General features: G+C 39.2%; 1 protein-coding gene across 1 annotated transcript in view; it reads left to right on the top strand.

Moving 5' to 3' along the window:
• l(2)k05911 (CLIP and Tryp_SPc domain-containing lethal (2) k05911) overlaps positions 1 to 20,135 on the top strand; it is a 95,027-nt gene that overhangs the window by 72,756 nt on the left and 2,136 nt on the right. Inside the window, exons 2-6 of the mRNA XM_072305081.1 lie at positions 8,397 to 8,680; positions 13,477 to 14,091; positions 16,538 to 16,626; positions 18,840 to 18,975; positions 19,815 to 19,953. Coding sequence (XP_072161182.1) covers positions 8,397 to 8,680; positions 13,477 to 14,091; positions 16,538 to 16,626; positions 18,840 to 18,975; positions 19,815 to 19,953 — 1,263 coding nt within the window. The remainder of the gene's footprint in view (positions 1 to 8,396; positions 8,681 to 13,476; positions 14,092 to 16,537; positions 16,627 to 18,839; positions 18,976 to 19,814; positions 19,954 to 20,135) is intronic.

Here is a 20,135-nt window from a genome sequence, read left to right as displayed (position 1 = left end):
GATGAGTCTCTGGACAAACGGGGCAGTGTGTCGTGACCAATGCAGGGTGTCTCGCGCCGGAAAAACCGAGAAATTTCAGGGAATTTTTCTTTGCACTGGAAAAAAAACACATTGGATCTAGAGTCCAGACTCTTAAAAACATCGACAAGAAAAAATACTCTTGATTCAATCGGATTTTTGCTTAAATCAAGAACCAAGCCTCTTAATTTGAGAGGATTTCCTTTTGATTTGAGCAAAAATCTGATTGAATCAAGAGTATTTTTTCTCGTCAATGTTTTCAAGAGTCTGGACTCTAGATCTAATGTGTTTTTTTTTTTCAGTGTGGTGTCAGGAAAATCAGGAAAAACGTCAGGGAATCCGCAAAAATTCGGCATGTTAGGGAATTTTATTTTGCAAGCGATTTTCGTGCCAGGGCAACGTCAGGGAAATCGAATGACACGGATTTTTCGGAAAATGTTTCGCGAATTTTATTCTTGCGGAGATTTCTACCAAAACTTCTCGCAGAATTCCCGCTGATGTCTTTCAAATTTTAATAATGAGGCAAAAATATCTCGCGTGAATTCAGGCACCATATATTTTGCTCTATTTATTACATTTCATTCCTAGAACATGAAAAAATTCTTACTTGCGAACTGTCGAAACATTAAGAATATTTCTCCTTTTTCCAGGAGAATGCCAGGGAATTATTTGTCCCGTCTGTCAGGGAATTTAAAATTTTTTTCTGGTTTTTTGGCCGTTTTTGTCAGAGAAATCAGGGGAATGTCAGGGGATTTTTTTTTTTTTTTTTTTTTTTTTTTTTTTTTTTTTTTTTTGGAAAATTGCTAGACATCCTGCAATGTAGTGTGCTGATTTTTTTTTTTTTAAGCTGGATTTGTATAAAGATAGCTAATTTTATTGATTAAGTAAACTTCTTACTTTCCATTATCTTACTCTGTAATGTATGTGTAGCCAATTTAGTCTGCTGAATATGATTCGAATTCGTGCTTTTGAAATGCATGCGCAGGTGCAAAGGCATTGATCACTGAACTCAAACCCACTGTGCGAAGCCGTGTGTTGATAAACACACGACGCGAGATCAGGAGCCAAAGAGCCAAGGTCTTCTGCTACCATGACCACTAAGCCGCACAGTGATACGAAAGGTTGAAAGACTGGACGAGGCGCAAAATTTAAGTGCATTTAAGCAAAATTTTAGTGGTTACGCTGCAGACGTGAAGTCTTGACGACTAGCAGACATATGGATCACATTCAGCAAAAAGGAGCCATCGGGATTAAAGTGTTGTAAACATTTTGCTTCTCAGTAATTATCTATAAAACCTCCCAGATTAATTCATAGTTTTGACTTCCCGCCGAAAAATTGGTAATTTTAGAGGAAAATAATGTGTAAATTTTAATATTGAACGAATATTAAGTATTTTCAAAAGAGAAGGAGAAGTTGCACGATTTTGAAAACACTGTAATCGCGCTGGATTCTTTTTGCGAAATGCGCTCCATACGATACGTCCCGTCAATTTATACGTGTCATAATTTCCATGGTGTCTAGGACCGGAAAAAACCCGAGATTTATCAGGAAAAAATTAGGAAATCTCTTCCTGAAACCGTGAATCTCTTCTTCTACTGACTAGAAACCATTTCGTTTTCAAAGTTTGTAGACATTTCAAGTACCCGTTGTTATTAACCTTGAATGATTTGAATCCTCAAACATCTTAGTAGTACAGAAGCTTCTATGGATCAGATAACATAAACATCACGCAGGAACTCTTTTGGAGTTGAAAATTTAAATTTGCGCCAAAAATCGGTTGAAAGATGAAAACAATTCAAAAGTTTTTTCCAAGAAAATCCTGGCAAAAAGGAAGAGTACTTTGGTTTTTTATAACGAAATAAGCTCCTGAAAATCAGAAAAATCAGGGAATGAGCATGACCATAGTCGAAAATTCTTGACACCATAGTTTGCCTATACATAGATACTATTTTGAGTGAATTGGCATTAGCAGCTCCATCGCTTTTATAGTCTAATTTGCTATGGCACAACAAACGCCTTCAAAATTGACGAGTATGAAATCCCACGACGTCTGCGTTTGAATAGTTATCGTTCCCGTTTAAGGAGTTTTTTGGGATATTATTACTATAACGCAACGGTTGTTACGAGGTCGATTTAAACGCACAAAGGCAAACATTGCCTTAAAAAAAATTGAGTATGTATTCCCATGACAGAAGTTTGAAATTTACATATCAAGGTATTTAGAATGATGGCTATTTTTTGTATAAAGATTATTTTTAAAAAAATTATAAAACAATGCTAATTAAGGAGAACCGCAGTTGATAGTTTATGAATTTTTTATTAATTTTTCTCTCAAATTTCAAGTTAAAAAATACCCAAACAGTTTTTCATAGGTTTAAATGGCATATTAATCGATTCATCGCAAAACACGCCACTTCACCGGTGCAGCGATCAAAATGTCGACGGCTTTTTTTCTTACCCTCGCGTTTAAGTCTCCATCGTAGCAATTGGATCACACTTTGCAATGAGGAGATGCTATGGATGGCATGTCGACAGAAGCAACTATTCAGGGTTGCCGGCCGTCTGAAAAACCTGGAAAGTTAGGGAATTTACGATGACTGCAAAAAGTAATGGAAAGTCAGGGAATTCGTCGGAAAAGTCAGGGAATTTCACCACACCTATCAGTGCTTAGCGAAAGCCGACGATTTTTTTTCTTTTTTTTTGAGAGAGAGAGAGAGAGAAAAAAAATTGTTTTTGAATCAGAGAAAAGCAAAAAAAAATTGAGGGAATTTGAAGATTAAGAAATTATGACAACCCTGCTACCTACAAAGGGTAAATAATCGATTTTCAAGAAAAATGGTGACAGATTTAAGAATTTTTTCCTTTTTCGGTGAGTTCTGGACACAAGCCCTCGTAAAAATTCGGATAAAACGTGTGACGTAAGACTAATCGTGTCCGAAATGACTCCGAATCTTGATCCACAGTGCGGCGGCGTCGCGTCGGGCATCCAAAGTGAACGACCGCCTCAGCCACCACAATCGCCAAGTGCGAGTGAGGATTAAGCGGCGAGTTGTTGACCCCTCCGCCCGCCCCCTCCCCCCTCCCCCGCCCCCCGTTCCCTACGACCCTGCCCCACATCTCAATTTTCAGCTATTGTCAAGATCAAGAGCAGTTTTGTTTATTTCCCCCGCTTTTAAATAAGTCCGGAGCGGCCACAGGAATAACGTCGTTTCTCATACGCGAAGGAACGTAACTCCGTTCCAACGTTGTAAAATTGAACGAATTTTCCAAATGACGCACAATAAAGCGAGCCCTGTCGAGAGGTCGGACAAGGAATTTATCACTAAAACCGCTTTTCAAGTTGATTTTGTCATACTGTAAATTGAATCAGAGAGTTCGAAAACACACCAACTCGGAAAGAATAAATTGTTCGGGAATACACCTAAAACTACGCAGCGGGCGAAGAAGTTAGTTTAAAAAAAACCTTTTTGGTGCCGAAGGACAAGTACTTAGAGACTTTGTAAAGCACCAAGTTGAAATCGATACACAATGTTTGATGACAGAGAATTAAGCGTTTAAAAATCTCCGAGTTGGTGTATTTTCGTTCTCACCGACTTTCAGATACTGATTTTTCACAGTCTGCGCTGAAAAATTTATATTTTTCGACCTGAATAACGCTTGAATACTTGTATAACTTGTTGGTACAAGGTATACTGAACCGAAAAAATAAAACCGCAAAATCGGATGGTCACCCGTTTCCCTTGAAATGGCCAAAAATTGGTATTTCCAATAAAATACTTCGATTTTTCCCTTTTCCCGTTGCTGTTTTGAGCACTTCCGATTGCAATTTTGAAATTTCCTTTTATGTGTGCAGATGCTTCTATCCATAGGTGTTACTAAACCGTAAAAAAAATGAAAATAAAAAAAAACCCGAGATGGTGTGTTTTCGAACTCACTGATTCACTTACAAAGATATGAGCTTTGAAAGTTTCCAAATGTCCAACTTCTCCAATTGATTCGCCCCACTGTGTGACGTAAGTGCCCCAATGCGATTCCGAGAGAAATGTAAAAGACTACGTCATTTGACCATACTCGGTCGGTAAAACCCGTAAATTCGAAAACTTTTTGAGGCCTTAAAATTTGATATTCTCCAACGTCGTTTTTCTGTGAGGTGCGTCCTCGTTTAAACAATAAAAATCAATTAAAAAAAAAAAAAAAAAAAAAAACAACAACAACAACAACAACAACAAAAACTGGAAACAAACTTCTCCAGGGAAAATCAGCTCATGTGTGTTAAACTCGTATTAAGAGGAAAGAGATGATTTGTTCGATTGGTTCGTCGTGTGTCAGAAGGAAATTTGATACGTGAAGTTTCGACTCAAAATTTAAACGCTGAATGTGTACGTCACATTCCTGAATGAGTGAATGGTCTCTGAATTTTGCGGAAAATTCAGGGCACCAATGAGACTGGAGCTCAGCAGTTACCAGTTCGTCTGAAATATTCGATATTATAATAATTTAGATGAAAATAATTCGAATCACCTAACGAAATTTCATCTGTTGAGCGATGACTGTCGATTCCTATATTCAGCTGCCAAATTCAGCAAGTAATACCGGCTTAAATGAGGAGCACATGTTTTAGACGTTACGCCTGTGGATGCAAAACGCATCGAGGCGGGGGTCTTTATCAAATTCTTATTTCGACCGGTAATGGACACTGACCAGGCAAAGGCCGTCTACCAAGGTCAGACCGGACCGCCGCACAGTGGATCGAATCAATCGGAGGAGTCGGACCCAGTCTGAAAACTTCGAAACATTTTACAACATCATTGTTAATGTAATTTGTATGGCTGAAAATTTTGACTGTTCTTGAAAGTTTGAAAAGCGTACGGTAGTAAAAACTGAAAACTGACATTTCTTTTAACCAAAATTTGTGTTTTCACTGAACACGTAGAAAAAAACTTCGGTTCACACGGAACACCAAAAATCGAAGTTTTCTGCCATCGGAGTTTAGAAACCAAACTTCGGTTCGGTGAACCAAAATTGTCAACCATACTTACTGAGACTCAAATTCATCACCAAGAACTTTGGTCATCTGAACTTGAGTTCAGTTTCTACTACCTAAAACTTCAGCGCGCAAGAGATATCTTTCCTGCATTGTCAGAAGTCGAGGGCACTAAGGTTTTCTTAAAAGAAGGCTTGAATGCAACTATTCGAACTCGAGGGATGCGCGTGTTGCATGCAGAGGAATTGAAGGCGTTTTCGTTTCGTTTTGCTGTTTGAAAAGTAAATATGAAACAAAAAAGTTTAAGAGGGGCTCCATTGGTTTTTTCGTAAAATTTCCCTCCAGAAACACCCCACGAAATTGAATTTGCGACGAAATAAACATTAATATTTGTATTTTTTGTTAAACATTTCATGTCCGACCTCTTTGATTGACTCGATCCACTGTGTGCCGTTCGAAGTCTGCACAGGGCGTTGGACTCGCTCTTCAAAGGCGGTCATTTCTTTTAAAATGAATAATTGACCAAAGGGGCCATCGTTGGGGTTGCACGAGGCATCAATTCTGCCATGCTAAGGAAGAACGCCTCATGAACATTCGAGAGTTTCCAAATTTCTTCTATTAAATGTTTATTTTTGAGGAAAGTTATGAGTATTTTTCTTTGACATTTTCATGAACTTTAGGTAAAATAACGAAAAAAAATCTGTGAAAAATTGGAAGAAAAATAGTCATAAGTTTAACAAGGAATCCGTATTTTATCGAAGAAAATCTGGCAACGCCTGAAGGCTCATACGGTGTTCTTCCTTAGCAAGGCAGAATTGGACCGCGATTAGCAGAAAGATACCAAGCCACATCAGCTATTGCCAAATTTAACTGGGCAATTTAATTTTTTACAAGGGGACGTTTGTGCAGATTAATTTGAAAATTTTAAGGAAGTTTCTTCGCACCACGCTGAAAATTCATTAAAATTTGCACAAAAATCCGCACAGCCGTTTTCATGTTAAAAATTAAATTGTCCAATTAAATTTGGCAATAGCTGATGTGACTTGGTTCCTCCGGTCCAAGTTTTCCATTTCTTTATCGTTTAGGAGGGAAGAAGTTTTGAAATCTTTCGCTGAGCTCTGTGTATTCTTTAATTTTGACAGGCAAAAGATTTATTCTGGGGTCTGACATGAAATCCCCTTTACTTTTAAATGTATGCAAAGCGAATGCATATTTGAAGCAAAAAACTCCGATCCGTATTGTGCTTCGTTGAAAATTTATTTTTTCAAAGTTTGATCTCGGAAAGTTGTTGTGGCCACCTGATTGGATCCGTTTAAGAATCGCAAATGTGGTTTTGAGATTCTTTACTTTTTAATAAATTTAGGAATACCACTTATCTCAACTTCAGAGTTTAAAGAAACCACGAGAGGAAAATTCTTACTCCTCAATCTATAATTCTGATACTGTGATGTCATCTTATCACTGTCACGGAAAAAGCCTGCTGTCTAATATTATTTCTTAAAAATCGATATAATCAATAAGTGCTGTGCCTATTCTGGAAGCAATTCTTTAAAATAACTGTAAAACTAAACCTACTTTGATAAGATACGTCATTGAATGCCGATTGCATTTTCTTCCTCTGATGGACAGAAAACGCTGAAGAATTCGAGCAAAGCGCGTTTAAAGTTTACCTGCGCTTTTGCCATCTTTAGAAACGACTCATTTCAAACATTTTATAACATCATTGTTAATGTAATTTGTATGACTGGAAATTTTGACCCAATGTTCTCGCAAAGTTTGAAAAGCGTACAGTACTAAGGTGGAAACCGACATTTCTTTCACCCAAATTTTGTTTTTTCTCTGTATACGTAGAAAAAAACTTCGACTCACAAGGAACACCAAAAATCGAAGTTTTCTGTCAACGGAGTTTAAAAACCCAACTTCGGTTCGGTTAACCAAAATTGTCAGACATACTTACTAAGACTCATATTCATCACCAAGAACTTCGGTCATCTGAACTTAAGTTCAGTTTCTACGACCTAAAACTTCAGTGATATCTTTCCTGCATTGTCAAAAGTCGAGGGCACTAAGGTTTTCTTAACAGAACGCCTGAATGCAACTATTCGAACTCGAGGGATGCGCGAGTTGCATGCAGAGGAATTGAAGGCGTTTTTGTTTTGTTGTTTTTTGTGGCAACGCAAAGGCTTAACTTGGATGTAAACCGGAGTTTAGTCCTTCTAACCGAATTTTTTCCATGAGACGAACTTTTTTTTTTTTGAGTTACCACTCAAAGGCATATTTTGCCCGCATCCATTACAAGTATTGATCGGTTTTAAGAGGGGAAGGGAGAGCTTTTTGAAACATGCACGGGTGAAACTAAAGGGGCTGCTCAACCAGAAATCTGCCTGTTCCCACCATAAATTTCACGAAGAGAAACTGCGTAGTATATCTTTGCTCATCGAAATAGTGTTTCTGACAACTTTTCGAGAAGAACAGCTCAAAATATGCCCATGAGGATTCTCACTTTTTCAAAATGTTCCCAAATATGAGACCCTAGAATCGACTGTTTTACATACCATGAACCACTAGACAAGTTGTGAATTCAAAGATTCAAATACATGCTTCTTGCCCAAAATGTCATGTAGATTATGATTCACGCAACGAAAATTACTGAAATTGACTCCTAACCAAGATAGTTCATGTTTCTTGACGCGTGGATTCAAACCTCTCGCTCATGAAAACGCAATGGTCTACGCGAGTCAAATCGCACACTAAACGTTACCGTAGCAGTCTTAGAGAAACGAAAGCATGACAACCTCAACCTTGACGCTTTGGCTCAGCTATAGCAAATTGTTCACACTTCGAACGATAAAGGTTGGGAAATGGACAATGTCTGATTGAGAGGCCCGCCAAGCCCGCAGTAGTGCGTGATTTGACTCCCGTAGAGTATTGCGTTTCTTTGGACCGGGCAATTCAAATTTCCCGTAACTAATGAAAAATTAAAACGTTAATATCTTACTCAGGAGTTAATTTCAGTAATTTTCGATGCAAGAATCGTGTTCTACGTAAAATTCCTGTTAAGAAACATGCATCAGATCAGCGGCGTGGCGTGCTTTGCGATATATCGATTGATCTGCCATTTAAACCTACGGAAAGAGATCGATATTCAGGGTGTTTGCAGCGAACACCTTCGTAATCGATTCTTCACCATACCCTCAAATGGGGAAATATCGATGATCGATCGTTCACGCCACGCCACTGCATCAGATTGCTTAAATTCGTACCTTGTCTAGTGGTCCATGAAATTGAGAATAAGAAGCATTGTTGCGGACTTTCAAGGATCGCCACAATTTCCACCCATGGAATCCCATGGATACAAGAACAGTAGCTAATTGTCATGTCTCTCTGTTTCAGCGGCGCCTAGATTTCTGAACGAGACAACCCGCAACACACGGGCGTCGAGCACGGCTGCACCGCGGCCATCGCAGGGCCAGCGGCAACGACGACAGTTCGAGAACTGGATCGCCGGCGGGAGCGGGGAGGTCGGGCCGTGCTTCACCGACCGGGGGCTCTTCGGCAAGTGCATGTCCTTCAAGAAATGCTACCCCTTCTTCAAACTCCCGCAGCTGAGCAGCCAGCAGACCTGGGTCTTCGGCATGTTCGACACCTGCACCTACTTCACATCCTCCGGTAAACAGGTCAGAATTCCACCTTCTAATCTAATACCACCGGGTTACTGCCAAGTGTAGAATGAAGTTGTCGTGATAGCGAAGAAAGCAGTAATGGAGATGTTGCATGTGTGAGGAATTTGCGATTTGACTGTTGTTTCTTATGTAAAAGTTCGCGAGAAACACGATAGTGCCACTGGCTTTCTCCGAAATCATCTCCCAAGCTCAAAAAAAGCTCTCAAGTTGAGGCCAAAATGGAGGGGATATCCCGCCCTACCCTGAGAGTCCACCTCTACATCAAGACAAACTCTCCGTGCAAAGGTAGGGAGCAAATACATTAGCAGGGTTGCCGTGTTTTCAGTCTTGGAGTCCTCAAATAAAGTGGCAGCCCTGTCAATGTATTTGTTCCCTATCTTTGCACGGAGAGTTTGTTTTGATGTAGAGGTGGACTCTTAGGGTAGGGTGGAATATCCCCTCCATTTTGGCCTCAACTTGAGAGCTTTTTTTGAGCTTGGGAGATGATTTCAGAGAAAGCCAGTGGCACTATCGTGTTTCTCGCAAACTTTTACATAAGAATCAATGGTCGAATCAAATCGCAAATCCCTCACACATGCAACATCTCCATCATGCTGGGATGAACCTTGAGACACATTAAAGCATGTGCAAACCATGGCTCATACAGAAACGCACTTACTACTCTTTTTGCTCTCACGTCACGGCTGTCGCACGATCCAGAAATCTGTCGTGACAGCGAAATGAGCAGTAAGTGCGAAAATGAAGTTTTGAGAAAACGGGCTCAGAAGCGTCGGGCCGGGGAAACTTTATTGAAAGACGTCTCCGTTCTTCGTTAAATTACCACTAATCCGTGGTGGACTCCTAGAAACCGATCGGATGATTAAAAATCGACCGATATTATTTCAATTGCATAAAAAGGGTATTTTTCATTATCATGCTGGGCTATTGTTAGACAAGACAGTCGTAGATGCCATCTTCTACATGCTTTCGTGGTTGTGTTTTGAACATACAACAAACACATTTTCAGGTCAGAAATCGGCAGAAGAGGGCGGCATTTTACTTGAAAGCACTTTTTTCATTGACTCTCCGGAGGAAAAATGTCACTTGCTGCTGTCTTGCCTGAAACTACGTCATTTTTTGCGCGCTTGCGGCTTTCTCATATGTCTCGTTTTTATACAATTAAGATGAATTTTGCTGTTTCAACGATTTCATCTAAAAGAGATTAAACGAAATTTGAATAAGGGAACTCGATTTCGACAATTTGACACTTACTGCTCTCTCCGCTGTCACGGCAAAAAATCTTGGATCGTGAACTTGAGAGCACAGGGTGTCCGAGACCAGCCGTACCAGGCTTATTTTATGGTTGATTCAGGTCGCACGAAGTCAAGGGCCGCGGGGCTGATAGGGAATCGACCCAAAGGAATCCGAATTTCATGGTACCGAGACCCCTTCAGCCTCCCTTGGGTCCTCCACAGAGCATAACCAGAGAAGCCCGCTCATAGTGGTCATGAAGTAAATAAAAAATGCGACAAAAATGTACCCAAAGTTGTATGAAAAAGTGGTTTATGTTTTAGTTTAAGTTAAAAAGTTTTTCGAGAAACCCCTATAAGAGGACCATAAACATTTAATACAACTCTCTATTGACAACATTATTAATTGAAGAGCTAAAATGCTTTTCAACGTGTATTATACGGTTGTTTTCAATTCGCCTTCAACTGCGTCCGCAGCAATTGCTGTTACGAATATGTTGTGCGTGCTGATCTGAGTTCATTACATACTTGATTCTCTGAAGGCGTTTAATGTGCGAAAGTAGAGCACTCTGTTGGAGAACAACGGAAAATCTCTCAATCCATACTTCGTTCGTTCTCCGACAGATTGCGCTACTTGCACACATAAAACGCCTTCAAAAAGTCGAGTATGTAATGAGGTAAAATCAGCACTCACAACATATTCGTAACAGCAATTGCTGCAGACGCAGCTGAAGGCGAATTGCCTTTGCACGTGAAATCACTTTAGAGAGTCAAGTATGTAATGAGCTGAAATCAGCATGCAAAAAATATTCATAACAACAATTGCTGCAGATGCAGCAGAAGGCAAATTGCTCAGTTAAAAAAGAGTATGATAGGAAGTCTGCATGTAACAAGGTGGTATGTATTTGATCGACAAGAATCGAACGAAAAATAAAAACATGAACCAGCCGACACCGATTCAATAGACAAATCAGTAAAAAACCCGAATCAAAATCAGTAGAGAACTTCCATGTACAATGAAAATTTCAAATTGCGGTGTCTTGAAATTAGCATCAGCCAAGATTTTGATTTTTTGCGATTTTAAGTCCACACGTATCATAGACTTACCCCTACCAACCGTTTTGGGCACACTTTTGTCACATTTTTTTTTTTCATCAAGACCATTGTGCGCTCTAAGTGGAGACTTCAGTGGCGTAGGAAGGGGGGGCCAGGGGGGGCCTGGCCCCCCCAAAATTGGAAATAGTATCATCTGGCCCCCCCAGAAATTCTGGGTGCAAAAACACCATCTTTAACATCTTTAACATTAATTCCATCCTGCTTTGTTATTCAATTACCTCTAATTAACGAGGAAAAATCAGAGTGTAAAATAAATTATGAATCAATGAAATTTATCACTCTTAATGCACATAGTTTTTACTTAAAATCTCGCGCTCGAACGGTTAGTTTTTTTTCTCTGTTCATTATTCAGTGAATTGCTCAAAAAATCTGGATGCAATCGATTTTTTTCTAATTCATAATTCATATCTTTATTTTTTGGTACATGACAAATGCTCATTCGTTCATAGTTACGTCTTGCTCATTATATTATATTTTACTTTGCATGGGCTTTTCCTAATACAGAACAATGATCTGGCATTCACTAAACATTTATTTCGCAATTTTCACACAAATGAGTGGTTAAAAGTGAGAAAATAAATGGAATAACCTGTTGAATGCAACAATTTCAAAGTATTTTAACCTTAAAATGCATAAAACTGGGTGAATTTTATGCAGAAATTGAAGGAAGATTAACGCCACAAGTGCCTCGAGATGCCTCAAATAGAGTTAAAATTTCAAAAATTTTCCGGGGGAGGCCCCCCGGACCCCCCCGCTGACCTGGGGTATTCCATACCCCCCAGACCCCCGGGTGGTGGGGGGCCACCCCCCAGCAAAATGGCCTAGCTACGCCTATGGGAGACTTGGTGGGTGTAAGGGTAAAATTGAGGTCATTTTCGGACGCCTTTCATACCATTACTACCATTCAGTGGCAGAGAGATGATCAGAAACCAGAATGCTTGTTTAGAAAATAGATGACAATTTGAATACAGTAGAGTTTTGATTATCCGCGGTGATTGGGATCGGAGCTATCGCGGATAATTCGAAACTAATTGTAAGCTATTCGGCTAGGAAGTCAGGTGATCAATGAGACTGAATATTTTAAAAGACTATTTTAACACTTGTCAAATGTTAGACAGAAATGTACTTGTACGTTAAGAATTAACGAATTTTGCCTTTAAAAAGGTTATTTTGACGAACATTATATCTGGAGGACCTTTTTCACAGAAGTTGGCGCTTTAGAATTCCGCCGTTTTTGGGTTGAGTTTCCACGCGTTTACAGATAATTTTTCCTAAATTTGAATGGATTAACTGTTTGAATTAAATTTGCAACCTTGAAATAATGGAGTTGCGTTATCCTTTATGTGGGCAAGATTTGTGCAAACCTTTCTTAGCCGCAAATTTCCTTTCACTCCATGAAAAATGCCATATTGGAAAAAATCCGCACATAATCTCGATGGTCATAGTGCTAAACCACATATCTCCATCAGTGCCTCAAAATTTTCGCTCCCTTTGTAGTTTCTTGAGGAGAAACGAGTCAGCTTTATAGCTTGAAATTAATTCAGAATATTCTGTTAGCAGAGAAGAAAAACCAAAAAGTTTCCAAGAAATTAGGTTGACTTCTATTTCGAAGACCAAAGGAAGTATGACAGGAGGTCTGCAACGTCGTAAACGAAAATAGGTGGTTTCGCTTTTTGGTCATCAATCTGTATCGCGGATAATCAGGACTCTACTGTAGATTGAAATACTGAAAGGAACCTCTACTACATATATAAAAGTTTCCTTTTCAATGCAATTATTCAATGCAGTAATTAAATACAGTAGAGTCTCGCTTGTCCGCGGTGATTTGGATCAGAGCTATTATTACTTGAGCTGAGGCTGTTTGGACCGCGTTTAGCAGAGAGGAACCAAGCCACATTAGTTATTGCAAAATTTAATCAGGCAATTTTCCCAATCATTGCAAGTTCTCTCTCACGAGAGAACGTTTTTGTGGACTCCTTTGAAAATTGCAAAAAATTTGCTTTGTACTATGCAGAAAATTCATTGAAATTTGCACAAAAATCCGCCAAGCGTTTTCAAGTAAAATAATTAAATTGTTCGATTAAATTTGGCAACAGCTGATGTGGTTTGGTTCCTTTCTGCTTAACGCGGTCCATTTGAACGCTAGTCAAATGAGGGGCTTGGAGGACGAGGCGCATGAGGGCAGTTTTTTAAAAAATCGAGATATTAATGATTTCAATTAAAACTAATGCATATTCTGCGGAAAATTCGCTCCCGAATTTCAATTTTTAAGCATCACAAAGTCAGTTCGAACTACCACAAGGATCCATATAATATCAAAACTTCAAAATCGTATTTCTCGAAATGGCAAAAACTGCACTTATGCGCCTTGTCCTCCAAACCCCTAAAAAATTATACAGAAATGTACTAATGAGCTAAAAATTAATCCACGTTGTCTGATTCCAGGCCTACGGTGTATGCTGTCCTGAGGTAGCCCTGAACCCGATCTTCCAGATCGCAGCCGACGACGAAGACGACGAAAAACCCCTGCGATTTTTCAACAAACCGCTGCGGCAGTTCCAGTCACCGGCCATTCCAAACGACTGGCCGCCACCCATCCCAACCCACCCACCCGACCACACCATCCCGCCACTGCCCACTCACCCGCCAAGCTACCCCCAACAAACCACTCCACCGTCCGTTCAATGGCCCCCCAAGCCCCAACCCCAACCCCAGCCCCCCTCCTGGCCCCCTACATCCCAGCCCCCGTCTTGGCCGCCCGCCTCTCAACCCCAACCCCAACCTCCGTCGTGGCCTGCAAATTGGCCACCGCAATACCCCACGGCGGTGCCGCCCAACTGGCCTCCACCCCTGCCCACTCACCCGCCCGCCATGAGTCCTGTTTATCCGACTTTACCTTCTACCACCGAGAAGCCCGCCATCGTGCCCGTTGAGACCGGGGGTGGCGATTCGACCCCGGATTACAACAGCGCACAGTGCGGCCTCAAGAATGGACTTGAACGCGAGGAGGACAGGATTGTCGGAGGTCAAAATGCCAGACCTGGAGAATGGCCTTGGATTGTGAGTGTCTCTTTTTTCTAAAAGCCTTCAGGCATTCGCCATCATTTATCAGAGTGCTTAAATGGAGATGTTGCATGTGTGAGGAATTTGCGATTTGACTATTGATTTCTATGTAAAAGTTCGCGAGAAACACGATGGTGCCACTGGTTTTTTCTGAAATCAACTCCCAAGCTCAAAAAAAGCTCTCAAGTTGATGCCGAAATGGAGGGGATATCCCACCCTACCCTGAGAGTCCACGACTACATCAAGATAAACTCTCCATACAAAGATAGGGAGCAAATACATTGACAGGGCTGCCACTTTATTTGGGGACTCCAAAACTGAAAACACGGCAACCCAGCTAATGTATTTACTCCCTATTTTTGCATGGAGAGGTGGACTCTCAGAGTAGGGTGGGATATCCCCTCCATTTTGGCCTCAACTTGAGAGCTTTTTTTGAGCTTGGGAGTCGATTTCAGAGAAAACCAGTGGCACCATCGTGTTTCTCGCGAACTTTTACACAAGAATCAACAGTCAAATCGCAAATTCCTCACACATGCAACATCTCCATTCGTATCTTGTTCAATGGTCCATTCAATCTAAAAAAAGCGAACATACTGAGCTTTCCTTACTTTTCTCGAAGAAAATATTTTATCGAGAGAAACGAGGCAACGTTGGAGTGCTCATACGGCGTCGAAACACAGCATGGGCCCTTTAAGCCCCATTGTTCAATGCCGCGATTATCTTAACGCGAGTTCAAATAATCGCGTCGAACACGGTGCGGTCGGCGTCGAACTCACATCAGCGCCTGCAAGACTGCAGGAATACTTCATGCATTGCGCCAAACAGTGCGGTCGGCGTCAAGCGCATGTTAGCGCCTACAAGACTGCATGAATACTTCTCGTATTGCACCAAACGCAATGCGAGAGTTATTAGCGGTAACTATTCGACTTCGCGTATCGGCACATTGCCGCTGGCTGGATTGAAGGCGCACCACACTGTGAAGATGACTCGACACTCGACCGCACTCCCTTCCCTGACTTGTACGACGCTAAAATCGCCGCAAGACTGGATCCACGCGTCCTTTCTTTCTTTCTTTCTTTCGCGTCTATTCTTTTATTTTGGCGGTCCCTGACCGGGTTTTACCCCAATTAAGGGGTAAATATGTATCTTAATTGCAACGATTCAGAAACTCGGACGATGTTTAAACGATGCAGTGATTCTGAAACTTGAATCGCATGAAATTAATTTGTGTTTAATAAAAAGAAAACAGAACGAACGAAAATATCGCGTCGAAATTTTTTGTGATTTTATTTTGAATCATTCCGGAAATTTTGAAACTTCTAAAAAAATGTGTGTAGCTTTTTTTTTAAAGAAAAAACTTGGGAACTCTTCAGAAAAACTGCGTGTGTAGCTTTTTAAAAGCGGTGTGGTGTATAACGTTGCAATCAAAGATAAATACGCTTTATTTCGCGTGCACCCGTCGGCTTTTGAATCCATGCATCTATAAAATAACTTGAATATGGTTGTTCTACGATTTTTTACGTGCAGTTTTTTTTCAGTGGTTGGCGGCCGCGTAGCGGCCACAGGCCCCTAGTTTATCTATACCTATTTTAGTACGGGATGCATCATGATTGGGTCATCTCTAGTCTCTCTTAAGTCTAAAACTAACATGAACGTGGGTTTGAACGTAAATACTTAGGGGGAATGTAGATTTTTCGGCAACCCGTATTTTTCGCCAAAATTGATCTTCAGACCATGTTTAGGCTGGAATTGAACCCAGAAAGATACCGAAAATGGTCAAACAAAAAAAATGATGCAATCTGCAAAATATGGACATTCAGTGAGAGAAAAGTCGTTGAGTTGAGGATATTCAGAATGGGCCCCCAAACGGCCCCTCTCGACACCCCTCCTTTCAATCACATGGTAAAATTATTGCTTCTGCATCGAAATGTTGTGAATGTTGCCCGTCTACTGATTGAAGGGGCATCTTATTGTTAAAGAAATTCATTGCGATAAATTAATAAGTTGCTATGTTTCTTTGCATTGCAAATAGCCTTTTTTTAATACATGGAGCTCTTCTTATTGATAGTTTAAAATCAGCATTTATTGACGAAATGATATAAATATATTGCAATATCATGGAGGAAAAAATGCAATTTTATTTCAATATTTTCATTGCACTGTGCTACTAGGGGGGAGAAATCTGAGAATTTTTCCCCTCTCAAAAATGTATCTTATTTAAGGCAATTTTCTTATTTGTTCTTTTTTATTTGTAGCTTTTTTTTATGTTTCTTTTTTTATGTATCTTTTTTTCTTTGTTTCTTTTCTTTTTGTTTTTATTTAAGCGTGGGATTAGCCCTTGTGGGCTATTTGAAGTAGTAAAAAAAAAAAAAAAAAAAAATTTATAGGTCAAAAAGAGAGAGGAAAATTAATGATTTCACCAACAACCTTCTTCATTTTTCAGGCTGCTTTAATGAATGGAGGACGCCAGTTTTGTGGAGGCTCTCTGCTTGATAATCAACATGTCTTAACGGCTGCTCATTGCGTGGCTCAGTAAGTTTTAGCCATAAAGAAATAGTTAGTATGTAGCTAGCTCAAAGTAATTCATTTCAATTTTTCTTAGACAAATGTAATGACAATAGTCTTGCCATGAAGTGTTATTTCTGGTACATTTTTATAAATGTTTAAAGAAATGAGTAAATTTTGGAGTCAAAAGTAAGAGCAATCCCCTTTTTTTTGGATTCAAAGATAATCGTACTGAGTCTAATTAAAACTGTAGAGTGGGTTATAGGACATTTCGTCGACGATTTTTTGTCCGCGCACCTGTTTTTTCCAGTAATTTACGTCCACGCGTTTTTTCGGTACGGGAGTTTTGGTCCACGTGCCAGTTGAGACCCAAAGTTAATTTTCCCACATGTAAATACAAACGACAATTGCTCACGACGTTTTTGGATGAAAATGTAAAATGTCTTGGAAGAATGAGGGTTTGCTTGTTTTTTTGTTTTGTCTGTTTGGTCCAACCGAGAATAACATATAGTTGAGAGTTTTGGTAAAAATGGGGGAGCGTCAATTCCATGAGACAAAATTCACTAAAACTCTCTACACCTCTTTGGTGTAACAGGACTTAATTATCCTTCAAGATTTTCCCGCTTTGTTATACCTGTACCGGATAAATCTCTATATTTGCCTCAGCTAAAGGCTCTTAGATTTCTCCAGCGTACGAAAAGTATCTTGATTTATTTTGCGAGGAAAGATCTGTACTTTTAAAGGATGCCTGTCATTCTTAATACGTTCAATTTCGTATAATACTGTGCGACCACTGTTGTGAAATAGTTGCTTCAGGCGCCGCCGCACGGCGGGCGGGCGGCCATCGCGAAACGCGCATTGGCGCCTACAAACCTAAGTGGATACTTCAAGCATTGTGCAATGCGCGAAGTATCCACTTAGGTTTGTAGGCGCCAGTGAGCCTCTCGTGCTGGTAGCACGCCGCTGCTCCGCTCTGTTAGGCTTTAATATTTATACTCGCATAGTCAGCGTTTTTTAACTCATGATTTTGAAATGTTTGCACACTCTGCATTGATTATTCTCATTTAAATTGATGGGGAAAAAATATGTATTAACTTATCAAAGGAGAATAATAATATAATGTGTATTTTTTAAATATTGGTGGTTCCATGTCAAATTTAATGATTTCCAAAGCACTTTAATTTTTTCTTTTACATTTTGTGCTTTTATTGTGCTGCAGCGAGGTGCACGCGCAACGAAACGCTCAAAATTTGACGTATTTGACTCTAAAAGATCGATGTACAAATGGGTTAAAACTAAAGATTGCGTGCTTCTTGGTTTTTTTCCCTCTTTTATTCATTTTTGCAGTTTCTATCGGCACAACTGCGGCTCATTGAGATTAATGTCGCTTGGAAAAGGTTTTACAAATATTTGTCACGTTTTAAAAATATAAATGTTTTCAAAATGAAGTCATAATTTCGTAGAGAAAAAATAAAAAAAATATTAAAAAAAAGTACCTATACATATATAAGGTATATTGTACATTCAATATTTTAAGGATAGAAATAAAACCAAATATTCACCAATGACAATTTAAAAAGATGATTCAAAAGGAGAAAGTAATAACATTTCATTTAGAAAATGAGCAACCATAACAACACCTCCTTCTCTCTCAATTTCTCATTTCCATATTGTCAATATAATTTTACATACCGACTACAATATAACGCTTGGACCAAGTAACTGTTGCTTATTTTACGTATGGACGTAAACTACTGGACAAAAAAGGTGCGCGGACAAAAAATCGTTGACAAAATGTCCTGAAACTGTAGAGTGCGATTTACAAATTGAGGCAGGCGGAGTAAATGAGACATGAAAAGCATCGCAATCATGACTACTAAAGCACAAAGTAAGGGTACATTTTCAACAAAAAATGGTTGCATTTTATTGGATAATTTGTTATACAAGAGTATTTTTACAAATTTTTTTCAACTTTACCATGTATATTTATTTTATCTTTTTTCAATGCTAAAATGTATTGTTACTGTTCCCCACATAAAACAACTATTGTATTCAATGAAAGGTTTGTAAATTAAGTGTTTTCATGAATTCCTAAGCTTATGAAGATTGAATGCATTAACAATATTTTAACGGTATCGCTATTGGTGGCAAGAGCATCCTGAATATAAAAATGACAAAGAACAAATAATAGATTTTTCTCAATGCCTAAATTCTTATTGAAATATTTCTCTACTTTCCAGCATGAGCTCTTGGGATGTGGCCCAATTGACAGTGAATCTTGGAGATCATAACATTAAGAGTTCCTCTGACGTGCGGCACATTGAGAAAAAGGTGAAAAGGATAGTCAGACATAAAGGTTTTGACGCTCGGACATTGGTAAGTATTGTAGTAATACATAAAAAGTCAAACTCTATGTATTTTACATTGATTCTTTTTATTTACATTCATTTTTTCGAAAAAACCTTTTACACAAATGAAATTGAAGGGATGACCTAGGAGTCCTCACTTGTTTCTATTTCATAGAAATGAAAACAATTTTACACTTCATACCAGATTTTAGACAAAAGTTAATTGGAAAATTCCTGTCTGATTAAAATTTCAATCTCACAACATCTTCAAACTACGAATATTACTATGCTTCACGCCCTGAGCTTTCAATACTCTAAGTAATGAACATCATTAAAATGATCGAAAAATGTTTGAGCCTGAATTTGTCACCTTCCAGCCGAAGTATTACAAGCGCCCATCGCCATAAGACCGATGTAAAAGTGAAAAAGTTGGACACAGCTGTTCTTAACACACCAGAGACTTGAAATTTCGAATATGTACCTTCTCAAATCACTTGCTTGTGATACCCTGTTTTGATACCCCATGGCGTCATGGCGCTTGTGATAAACTAGTTTTTAAATCTTCAGCATAATAAAGAAAACAATTGACGACAGACACATTCGAAAAAATTAAGAATTATAATTTTTCCCTGCCGAATTGTTATTCTTAAACCAGAAAAGTCTCGAGCCCCAAGCAGTCTTTCTGTATTCTAATTCATCAACAACGGCGCTTATGATAGCTTGGCTGGAAGGTGGGTGACAAAGTCATTTTATTACTCAAGTTACACTACAATGAAATAATATTACCTACACTCTTCATTCTCAACTGATTTGACTCTTACAATATAATGTGTTCATTTGACTTATTTTCGATTATCTGTTCCCCAGTATAATGATGTTGCCATTATAACTTTAGACTCACCAGTGACGTATTCGAGGAATATCCGCTCTATCTGCCTCCCATCGGGCAACAAAGCGTATGCAGGGAAGACTGCCACTGTGATAGGGTGGGGAAGTTTGCGAGAGAGTAAGTAAATCTAATGCATGAGGAATTCTTTCGCTTTTGACTTTCATTTTTATTTCAAATTATTCACCCTCGAAAATTTAATAGAGGCTTCATTAAAAAAATGCAGTTGAAAAGATAAGCTAAATTTTCATGGGAAGAGGGAAAATATCAGTATAATTATTTTGGAAGTTAAGAAGACAATT

The sequence above is a fragment of the Bemisia tabaci genome, chromosome 10 (assembly GCF_918797505.1).
Source record: "Bemisia tabaci chromosome 10, PGI_BMITA_v3".
Classification (NCBI taxonomy): domain Eukaryota; kingdom Metazoa; phylum Arthropoda; class Insecta; order Hemiptera; family Aleyrodidae; genus Bemisia; species Bemisia tabaci.
Note: the sequence above shows the minus strand (reverse complement) of the source record. Positions and strands in the feature narration are given on the sequence as shown.